Here is a 12,255-nt window from a genome sequence, read left to right as displayed (position 1 = left end):
AACATATGATCAGCAGTTTTAATAAAGATACAGACACAGCAAATACACATCAGACAAAAGACTCACCATAAATTTCTAGAAAAAATACAACCAAACAGTGAGGTAGCAGGACAAAGTTACCAAAAAAAATTGTTTACCTAAAGAATGATTGACCAAACAGAAGATTCTCTAGAATGTGAATGTGTATCCCTCACAGACTGTTGTAGAAATGCAAAAACATACAATCAGTTAATGCTTATTTTTTATTCTTAAAGAAGAGTTTACTAATTTTTAGGGAGAGAAGGGAGAGGAAGAGAAACATTAATGGAAGAGTGCCATATTGGCCAGCCACCTCCTGCACACCCACTTCCGTGGATCTAACCCATAACCCAGGCACATATCAAATCCATAACCCTGTGGTGTATGGGAACACTGAGCCACACCAGCCTGGGTAGTATATGCAGTTTAGACGACAATTTGCTAATCTCTGTAACTGTAAATGTAAACATTCACCCAACAACTCAGATTATACAAATATCTGACAAAAGTCAATAACACTTATCCTATATAATAAAAGCCTAAAATGCTAAGTGTCTAGTCAGCCATTCAACCAATCAAAGTGTAATATGCTAATGATATGCTAAGGCTGCTCAATGATGCTATGATGTGCACTGACCACCAGGGGGCAGACACTCCTACAGGTAGGTAAGCTTTCAGCTGGTCCAGCCGATCCGAATTGAGCAAGACAGGCCAGACAGCCCTGAAGCCCTCCCCAGGTCCCTCGCTGGCTAGCCAACCTTCTGTGTCCCTCCCCGGCTCCGATCATGCACTGGTGGGGTCCTGTGGCCTGGCATGCGCCCTGAACCAATCCAGGACCCCTAGGGGATATCGGTGAGCTGGTTTCAGCCTGATCCCACAGGCCAGGCTGAGGCACCCCACTGGTGCATGAATACATGCACTGGGAATCTGTATGCTATAAAGATTTATACAGAAATGTTTGTATCAGCTTTATTAAATATTTATAAAAAATGGATAAACTGTTGGTGATAAATTCAAATATACGATTGTCTCTCAGAAAAAAAAAAAGATGAGTTACTAATATATCTTTAATAAATCTCCAAGTGTGGATGAAACATAAATTAAAGCAGAAATATATTTAGAAAATGTAATCTATTAAAAAGGAATGTAAATCCATGGTTACTAGGAAAGCTGTAAAGAACAAGGAGAGATTAAAAGAGGTCATGACGCAAGTTCACAGTGACAGATATGGTCAGGAGTATGTGTATAAATGATGGTTTCAGTTTCACGCACATGTTAAGATTTATGAAACACTATACTTCACAAAAGCGACATCCCTGGACTGAAGACACCCTTTGTCTTTGTCTTGGTTTTGCTGCCAGCACACCAATGGCTCTGATGGGAACATATAGGAGGGAACAGGAAGCCACAATGACATTGATTGCTCTACAGAAGATAAACATGCCTGGAGTCCCTCAGATCTGTGTACATACCACTCCTATAGTCTTTCCCTCAGAAACATTCCTGGATGCACAGTTAGATGAGGACCATTCCACTTGATGGGCTGCAGTCTCGTCCAACAACAACTAGGTCAGTGTTTCTGCAGTGAAAGGGTTTCCTCTCACTGCGATGGTCCTCCAACCAGTGACCATCACCCATGGAATTGAAGGCATCAGGGCACATGGCCCTCTGCAAGACCAGGGCAGGAGGTTCCCTTCTATTGTCTTAGTATCCCTTCAACAAAAGAAAAAAATTCACGCTGCTCCCAAACATACTTGAGGTTGTCACAGCTACCCCCTCTTTGGAGTGATCTCTGAGTCTCAAAGCATCCATCCTCACATGAGGACTAGAGACTCCAGTGTTTCCTAGGAAAATATGGGCAGGAATGTAAATTTAAAAAAAACTACTGAGTTAATTTCTGCATCATAGTCTTCCCCCAAGGGCAAAAATGTTTGAGACCTCATATAAGTTTTTCACCTCATCATGCTTGGAGAGCCCAGATCTCCTTATAAACTAACCCATAGAGTCAATAGAACACCCAACATTAAAGCAATCTTACGGACAAGCCTTCATTATTTCAAAAACCAAAGAGACATGAGACTGGCAGTTCTTCCATTGATGACTTAGGCACGCAATAAATTCATCACTGGCATTCAGGGAAAGCATGTCCCTGAAAATGGCAGTTCCTCTGCAACATTATGTTTCCTGGGGCCAACAGTAATGAGTCCTATGTGGCAACTCATGACAGGAAAAGAGTAAGAACTAAAGGGCTTAGGTATTCCTCATTTTCTTCAACAAATTAGACAAAGAGTTAGCTTCCCTGGGCACATGAGGATGGTGATTGATGCCATCTGTAGGGACCTTATAGGTGGTTCAGGTGAAATACCTTCAGCAACAGAAATATGCAGTGACATAGACCTGGCAACACCTCTCTGTATGTTAGAAAGTACAACATAGATACATATGATACCAACACAAATACTAACAAACACAACAACAAAAAGAGTTGGGGAGATGCTACATAATGGAGGTGATTAAATGTATGAGATAAAATTCAGACAAATGAGACTTCACAAATATTCTTATTCTATTGTTAAGTCCTAACTAAGAAACTACATTTCCTATACATCTAAGAAATTTCTCACATTTGGGCTCTCTTGTGCAGAGCAAATTTAGAAATTTGGCTGCGAAAGAACTCACATTAATTACACTCATAATGGCTTTCTCCAATGTGAACTCTCTGATGATATTGGAGACCATTGCTCCTTGAAAAAGATTTCTCACATTCACTTCATTTACAAGGCTTTTCTCCTGTATGAACTCTCTGATGACGACGCAGGGTAATGCTCCAGGTAAAATGTTTCTCACATTCACTGCATTTATAAGGCTTTTCTCCAGTGTGAATTCTCTGATGACAATGAAGGGCAGTGCTACTGCTAAAAGATTTTCCACATTCACTGCACGTATAAGGCTTTTCTCCAGTGTGAATTCTCTGATGACAATGAAGGTCACTGCTAGTGGTAAAAGATTTCCCACACTCACTGCATTGATAAGGCCTTTCTCCAGTGTGAACTCTCTGATGACGACGAAGGTCAGTGCTTCTGGGAAAAGATTTCCCACATTCATTGCATTCATAAGGCCTTTCTCCACTGTGAACACTCAGGTGATAATGGAGGCCATTTCTACTGGTAAAAGCTTTCCCACATTCAGAGCACACAAAACACTGACTTCCAGCATGTACACCCTTTTCCTGAATAAAGGGGTAGGTGCAATTAATGTCTTTCTTACATTCTTTTCTGCTGAAATAATTTTTTCTCCTTTGAAACGTCATCCCTGGAGCTGAAATAGCATTTGGACTGTCCCTGGTCTGAGGAGCCTTTAGGTGGAGATGTCTTGATTCGGTAAGGACACCCTGCCCAACCTCCCCGCAGGTGAAATGATTCTGGGACACATTGAAATTGCAGCTGTTTGCAAGTGAGATCCTGTCCACACCTCTAATGAAAGACTTCTCTCTCACATGCTGCTGGTGAAATTTTACACTGAAGTAAAATCGTTTTGCACACGCCCCACACCTCAACAGTATCTGTCCGTGTTGTGTTCCCTGCCCCTCCATCACGTGGAAAATGTTTCCCAAGACTAGTCCACAACTCTCACAGGGGTGGCTCTTCTGGGAAGACAAGGCTAACTTGGGATTCCTTGCCTGTGACACTCTTACAGAAATGTTCTTCTCAGTCGCTGCCTCCACATTCTCTGCTCCACAGCAGCAACCTGAACAAAATGAAATGCTGGTGAGGTACATGTTGACCTTATGAAAACAGTATCTTAACCAGAGATGTTTACCTGTCATGACTGGACATGATTCCATAGAAAGATTTTCAAGACAAGTGAGTTATACTCTGAGGAAATAGCTGTTATACTTTTCTTGGCCCCAAAGGTCAGTGGATGATGAAAATCTCACCAAGAAAGGGACAGAAACACAGGATGAGACACAAAGAGGAGAGGAAGGGTCTGCTAGTTGTTCCTCCAGAAATGGCTTCTGTTAGGAACTTTCATGCTGGTGACGTGAGTCTGTTTAGATTAATTTGAATCTGCTCAAACCCATAAAAATCAATTGTATTAGAGCACATGATGTTCTACCTCGATACAGTAATAGGTGTGCACTCTAAGGCTCTGCAGGCATGGACCAACGGTGGAGGGCACTAAAGAGAGACCTGTGAAAGAGGTAGAGGTGAAAAGTTTAGAGAGGTTAGGTTATCCAAGGACTGGGAATCCAAGGAGAATGAGCACTGATCACTGTTAAAACTGAGTCGTTGGCACAGTGTCAACAAAAAGCAAGGACAAGTAGAACTGGTTGAGGAATGGGCAATGGTAACAAAACACTGTTGAACCAAATGGGTTCCTAGTTATGAATGTAACAAAGCCCAGGTGTACAAACCTCCCCAACAGCCCTTTACTCAGGCAAGACAGCCTGTTGATCCATTGTGTCATTCATGAAGTCAGTTTCTACTGTGATGCAGAAATGATTCTTCTGCTATATCCCAGTTGAGCCATTGCACAGGATAAATGATAGAAATCGTAAAAGAAACATTGAAAAGATGGCCGGTCAACACTGTGGTACAACAGCAAAACACAGATGAGATCACAGGCAAAAGAGCTATGGGAGTGACATCATCAAGAGGGCAGAATCAGAGATATGAGAATCTTTCCCCATCCCAGTGTAAGACAGACAGCTATCCATGAACAAAAACCCACAGGAAATGGGAATAAGAGTACCATGAAGACAAACAGTATTACAGACACAAATAGAGGAGAACTGTACAGAAAGGATGACTGGAAAAGGCTGGGTGAACAAACATATTTGCAGATAGCTACAGTCAAAAACAGGGTCAGATTTACCTCCATCAACTATTGTGCTTCTGCTATCATTGACAATAGTGGCCTGTTATTTGAAAGATACTGGAAATTTTGTTTTTAAGAACCACAGAATGGCCCTAGCCGGTTTGGCTCAGTGGATAGAGCATAGGCCTGCAGACTGAAGGGTCCCAGGTACAATTGCGGTTAAGGGCACATGCCTGGGTTTTGGGCTCGATCCCCAGTAGGGGGCGTGCAGGAGGCAGCCGATCAATGATTCTCTCCCATCATTAAAGTTTCTATCTCACCCTCTCCCTTCCTCTCTGAAATCAATAAAAATATGTTTTTTTAAAATACCCACAGAATACCCTGGCCAGTGTGGCTCAGTTGGTTGAAACATCGTCCTGTGACCCTATTACCCTAGGGATTTTGGATTCGATTCCAAGTCAGGGCACATATCAGCATGTAGGTTCCATTTCCAGGTAAGACATGTGTGTAGACAACCGATTGATGTTTCTCCCTCACAATATTTCTCTCAGTCTCTCCTCCCTCCCTCCCTCTCTCTCTCCATCTCCATCTCTATCTCTCTTCCTCTCTATCTGAAACCGATAATAAATAAATAAATAAATAAATAAATAAAGAGTCCAGGGTAGCCAAACAAAAAGGAGAACTCAAAAAATCTAGAGACAAAGTAAATGAAAAGACTACCTACCAAAGCTCATGTATAAAATTCAGAAAATGCAATTCCAAGAGGCAATTTTATAGGGATAAACGCCTACATTAGGAAAAATGATCTCCAAAAATACTGGCTCCTCAGAAAACTAGAAACACAACTAGAAAGTAAACCCAAAGGATGCACAGGAAAGAAACAATAAATATTAGAATAAACATAAATAAAAGGGAGACAAGACAAAATACAAGAATACCTAACAGGTATTTTTTTTTAAAAGATACAAAATTGGAAAAACTTTAGCTATACAACCGGAAAAACAAAACAAAACAAAAACCAAGCCTCAAATAAATTGAAAAGAAATGACAGATAAGACATCACACCTGACACTATGAACCACAAAGCATCATAAGAGATGTTGATGTTAGCAGATGACATGACCCTCCATAGAGAAATTTGTCAAGATCCCAGATGAGCTTCTGAAATTAATAAACAAATTCAGAGACCTGGCCAGACAGCTCAGTTGGTGAGTGTGTGGTCCCGATGCACCACGGTTATGGGTTTGATCCCCCATCAGAGGACATGCAGGGGACAGCCAATGAACACTTAGATGGGTAGAACAGCAGATCAGTGTTTCCGTCTCTCTCTTCCTCTGTCTCCCTTCCTGTCTCTAAAATCAATAAATGAAGGATGGCTAATATGGCTCAGTGATTGAATATTAACCCATGAACTAGGAGGTCAAAATTCAATTTCTTGTCCGGGCACATGCACAGGTTGCAGGCTCAATCACCAGTGTGCATCATGCAGGAGGTAGCCCATTAAAGACTATCTCTCATCACTGATGTTTCAATCTCTCTCCTCCTCTTCCTCTCTAAAATCAACAAAAAAAATGTTTTAAAAATAATTTAAAGTATGAATAAATAGCCCTGGGCCATGTGCTCAGTGGTGAGAGTGCCGGACTGTGCACTGGAGGGTCATGGGTTAGATTCCCATGTACCTGGGTTGCAGGTCTGATACCGCTACCAGTAGGAGCACATGTGGAAGGCGACCAATCGATATTTCTCTCTCTCTCTTTCTTTCTCTAAAAGAAAATCAATAGAAAAAATATTCATACTACATGGATGAAGAGAAAATAAGAATAAAGAATTAAATTCAGAAAAGTTACAGGATGCAAAGTAAACATACAAACATTAGTTCCATTTCTACATACTAACAATAACTTCTTTGATAGAAAAACGAAGAAGGTAGTCAAATTTACAATAGCATGAACAAAATAAAATACTCACAAATAAATTCAACCAACAGGTGAAACATCTATACAGTGAGTACTATAATACGGTGATGAAAGGAATGGAAAAAAAACACAAATAAGTTGAAAGACATCCTGTGTTCATGAATTTGAAAGGGAAATATCGTGAAGATAACTATCGTACACAAAGCTATCTACAGGTTAAATCTAATCCTGATGATAACTCCAATGGTATTTTACAAGGAAATGAAAAGGGAACCTTGAAATGTATGGAACCAAAAGACCCCCCCTCTAACAAAAACAATCTTGAGCAAGAACAAAGCTGATGGCATCAATTTATTGGAAAGAGAAAACAAGCAAAGAGTGTGTTGCTGCAGAAACACAGACATATAGATCAATAGTACAGAAGAGGAAACACAGAAAAAAAACCTAGGCACATACTTTCAAGTCATCTTTGACAAAGCTGCAAGCCACAGAAGAAATGTGTCAATGAATGGTGCTGCTAAAAATCAATATTCACAAGTCAAACAACAAAACTGGACACCACTGATAAAATTTAACACAACATGCGTGACAGAATTAAATGTCAGCGCTACAACTTAAAAGTCCTTCAAGACAACCTAGAGAAAAAGTTTTGGAGGTTTGTTTTGGACAGGATTTCCTGAATGTGACACTGACCATCAGACAAAATAGAGAAAACAAACAGTCCAGATGCAACAAATAAAGAAAAAAAGCTTCCTCACAGCACAACAGCAATAAACAAAATGAAATGAAAGGCAATCTAGAGGATGGGAGAAAATACTGGCAAATCATATGAAGGAATCGCTTGGAGATATTGTGGATTTGGTTTTGCTCAGCACAATAAAGCGAATACTGCGATAAAGACAGAAATTCACACAAAAAGATGAAATTCCCAGTGAATAATAAAGGTATGTTAATACTATACTGCAGGCTAATAACAATGCAATGACTCTGTCTCAAAAGCAAGCTCAATATAACTTCATTAAAAATACTTCATTGCTTTGACTGGAAGCTCGTAGATACCTGAAGAATCTTGGTCAAGACTTTGTCAGATTACAAATACTAATCCACATTAGTTCCTTGTCTACAGAGCCTTCAACACCACTGAAAAGGCAGCAATGAGATTCAATAAATGAAAAGCATCCAGACGTAATTTCAGACTTTAAGATTTCCATGCTAATGACCTCTTTGCAAGCTCAGGCTGGCAGTATCGTTCAATGCTTCACTGAAGACCTACTCTGAAGAGTTAGGCTTCCAGGACATATGATAACACCCCCAAGGCACTGGGCTCACAAGATGGGGTTGTACTTTATTTTGACAGGTCTTTAACTGGGGCAGTTCAGAAATATACTCTGTCAGTTCTCCTAGATGGTAGGTCGTGTGATTATAATCAGGTACTATAGCTGGAATTGCGTTATGTTGCTCTTGCTACATTGGCTTAGGTACTATGCATAATTGTAAGAGCTGAGATGTTGAAGAATATGAAATCCAAAAACATAAAGGATGAAATATGCCTATATGAACCCTGCTTTAAGACTGCTCTGGATAGCCCTAGCCAGTTTGGCTCAGTGGATACAATGGGACTGAAGGGTCCCAGGTTAGATTCTGGCCAAGGGCACAAGCCTGGATCATGGGCTCGATCCCCAGTGTGGGGTGGGCAGGAGGCAGCCAATCAATGATTCTCTCTCGTCGTTGATGTTTCTATCTCTCTCTCTCTCCCCCTTCCTCTCTGAAATCAATAAAAATATATTTTTTAAAAAAACCAAAAGACTGCCCTGGAAAGAAGGCCTTATTATTCCCTTCCATGTATGACTTTTCATAAGAAAATATGAAGGGTGGGGCAAAAATAGGTTTACAGTTGTACATTTGGAAAAATCTATCTAATAATAGGGTAATATACAAATTGGCTGGGACACCATCATAGTAACGACCAATCAGCAGGCTGTGTGCACAGCAGGAGCGGGTGTGCAAGGCCTTGCAGCATCGGGGACAGGGGCAGGGCCGCGGCAGAGGCCTCCATCTCCGTGTGCCTTAGGCACGCATGCACAGAGGGAGGCCTCCGCCGTGGACCCACACCCGGGGGTCCGCAGGCCCCCGCTGTGACTTGGCCCGAGATCCGCAGGCCTCCCCTGGCTCCAGCCTACCTCTTTGGGACAATCTATCAAGGAGCCCTGGATGGGTGGGCAGGGCCTACCTCTTTAGAGCAATGAATTGCGGGGCTCCTGCACTGTGACAGGGCACAGGCCAGGCTGGGGGACTCCCCCAGCCCCCACCCCCCCAGTACACAATTTTCGTCCACTGGGCCACTAGTAATATAATAATTAACCCTTTGAGTGCCGGGAGGCCATCGCGCTCCTCCTGTCTTTCGCCGGGAGCGCTATCGGCATTTTTTTTTTCTACTAGTATTTTATAATACAATCAGCAAACAATATATGTCAAAGATGAAAACAAATGTAGTAAAGGTTTCCTTAAGTTTTTGAATATGTAACTTTAAGCCTACTTTCCCCCCCACTCTGTATTCACAGTATATTTCATATCTTAAAGTTTAACCTGTTGTGTAAGTGGTTTCTAGCTCCTACTCCGTTAGACACAGCTGGTAGATTTTGTCATTTACACAGGCTACAAGCTCTGCATTTGCAAATGTGTACGTCCACCTCTTGATGATAGTCATTGACCAAATCCCATGCACAGGAAGACATTTCGGGGGCATTCAGTTCAATATTATCTCTTTTTTTTTCTTTTATTGCTTAAAGTATTACAAAGGGTATTACATATGTCTCCTGCCCCCCCCCCCCCCCGCCTCTTGACAATCCCCTGGCCTCCCCTACCCCGCACTGTCTTATGTCCATTGGTTATGCTTATATGCATGCATATAATTCCTTCGGATATTATCTTTTTAAAAATACATCTTATGTTGGGGTTTACCTTCATTTTGTGCATTCATTTGTTCTTCTGGAAGCTGATATGGTATGAGTAGTCATGTACATGTTTATGCAAAAATATTTATTGAAGTGATTCCATTAGTTTTGTGTTCTAATACTTGAAGAATGAACTTCATTTTTAAAACTTCATTTTTTTAACTGCACGACTAGAAAACCAGGAAATGTTCTCCCTGCCCTTTTTTTAAAAAAACACCAAAAACTAATTTTTTATTGTAAAGTATTTGTAATACTGTAAAGGTGAACCCTATACATGTTCAATAAAAATCATATCGTAAAGTTTTAAAAAATATATTTCACTGCTAAGCACTAGTAACAAGCATCTGAGCTTGCTAGAAACATGGTGGCACTAGACCTGCTGAATGCAGGGGTGCCAAAAACATGGAATTTATAAGGAAGGGGGTGTGGGGGAACAATATCTGCAAAGCACAATTAAGCGCATGCAAAAATATGTGTTCCTGTATATAGTAAGCAATCCTATATAATAAAAGCTTAATATGCTCAGCATCCGACTGTTCATTTGACTTTTCCACCAGTCACTATGACGTTTACTAATCACCAGGGGGCAGACACTCCGTTTGGTAGGTTAGCTTGCTGCTGGGATCTGGCTGATCGGGACTGGGCAAGATGGGCTGGACACGCCCTGGAGCCCATCCTTGGTTCCTCCCTGGCCCCAATAGTGCACTGGTGGGGTCCCTCCGCCTGGCCTGCGCCCTCTCACAATCTGGGACCCCTCAGGGGATGTCCGCAGGCCAGGCCTAAGGACCCCACTGGTGCACGAATCCATGCACCAGGTCTCCAGTTAATATATAAAATATACAAGGTATTCAAAAGACTCTTTAACCAAAAAACATAGTTAATAAGCAGAATAAGGATGTAGAAACAATTCTACAAAAAATAGGTACAAATGACCAACAGGAATATAGAAAATGCTTTCCTCACTGAAAGAGGTGGAAACCCTCAGGCTTCCAGCAACACTACCAACCACAAGTCCTTCCCTGTGAGTTTAGTGCAGCGGGGAGTATTGGGACTTCAGGAATAGAAGGGAGCAGTGGAAACAGACCAACCCTCCCCAGGACAGCAGCTACCCAGAAAACGGGAAAAATCAAGCAGTACCATCATCTACAGGGGACAGAGCAAACCCTAGGACAAGCATGTCAAACTCACCCTGCAGTCCTCATGCAACCCACAAAGGATATTTTTGCGAACCCAGTCAATATAACCGCATGTAAGAAACATTTTAATAAAAATTTTGTAACTTAATTTTTACAATATCCTGTTATACATAATTATTATTAACGAACTAGAATCTTTGCTAATGAGTGATTGTGTTGCATTCATTTCTCTACTCACCTTAAATGCAGGTGCACCATTTCTCTCCACTAACACTAGCAGCGAATACTTCAGCAGCCCATTGCCATATCATTAGCCTTGCACTGACTTGTTTTGTGTGCAAAACAGGAAATATTTCGCTTTCAGAGAATAAGAAAAATAGGTTTATTTGCGTTACACTTATTAATTTGTGCAGTTATTCAGTGATAAATTAATGTTCAAGAAAAAATATGAATTTTTATTAAAATGTTCTAATATTTTATATTAAAGATTACTCATTAATTTCAGCCTTTGTATTCAGCATGTGTCTATCAAAATGAACCTATACGTCTATGAAAAATGTATCTTTTGTTTTTTTGCGGCCCACATAAACTTAAACCTTGTTTACTTAGACCGTGTTAGCCTTTGAGTTTGACATGCTTGCCCTGGGAGATGGGGCCTAGGAAATCGCAAAGCCAAGTCCAGGTCACTGGTGAGAGTGAGGGTCTTACCCAGGGAGGATAGAAGTTCAAAGTTCTCCAGCATCACATTCAGGTACAGCTGTCTCTGACCCTCATCAAGGAGGCTCCATTCCTCCCTGGAGAAGTACAGGGCAATGTCCTCAAAGGTCACACCGACCTGTCAGAACGAAGACAAAACCAAAGCTGCCTTTCTTCTTCTTCTTTTTTTATTTTTTTTTTTAAATATTTTACTGATTTTTTACAGAGAGGAAGGGAGAGAGACAGAGAGTTAGAAACATCGATCAGCTGCCTCCTGTACACCCCCTAACTGGGGATGTGCCCACAACCAAGGTACATGCCCTTGACCAGAATCAAACCTGGGACCCTTGAGTCCCCAGGCCGACGCTCTATCCACTGAGCCAAAGTGGTTAGGGCAAAAGCTGCCTTTTTGAAAACCAGTAATTCTACTCCTTACACATCTTTCCCCCCTCAAACTCCTCCAGGGCACCCGGTTGTTGGATCCAGGCCTAATGACGGGGCAAGGTGCTCCGTCTTCACATCCGTTATTTATTGTGAGTGGCCTCTGGAAGTAAATGATTATTTGTGTATGTTTTTTGGAGAATAGAATATTAATTAACGGTGGGTACTTGTTCGGGTAGATTGGTTTAGGGTGTGCTTAGTCCTGTGCTGTCTTTTTTTCTTTTTTCTGTATATTTTTTTTTTTTTTTATTTTTATCATTTTTTTTTTTTTTTTTT

The 12,255-nt window shown here is 41.2% G+C and overlaps 1 protein-coding gene across 1 annotated transcript in view; it reads right to left on the bottom strand.

The window, feature by feature from the left end:
* Window positions 1-416: 416 nt before the first annotated feature.
* Window positions 417-12,255, bottom strand: part of LOC106699458 (zinc finger protein 211-like) — a 12,722-nt gene continuing 883 nt past the window's right edge. Inside the window, 2 exon segments of the mRNA XM_023743749.1 lie at window positions 417-3,765; window positions 11,551-11,677. Of these exon segments, the coding sequence (XP_023599517.1) occupies window positions 2,699-3,765; window positions 11,551-11,677 (1,194 nt within the window). The 3' untranslated portion in view covers window positions 417-2,698.

The sequence above is a fragment of the Myotis lucifugus genome, unplaced genomic scaffold (assembly GCF_000147115.1).
Source record: "Myotis lucifugus unplaced genomic scaffold, Myoluc2.0 scaffold_412, whole genome shotgun sequence".
Lineage (NCBI taxonomy): Eukaryota > Metazoa > Chordata > Mammalia > Chiroptera > Vespertilionidae > Myotis > Myotis lucifugus.
Note: the sequence above shows the minus strand (reverse complement) of the source record. Positions and strands in the feature narration are given on the sequence as shown.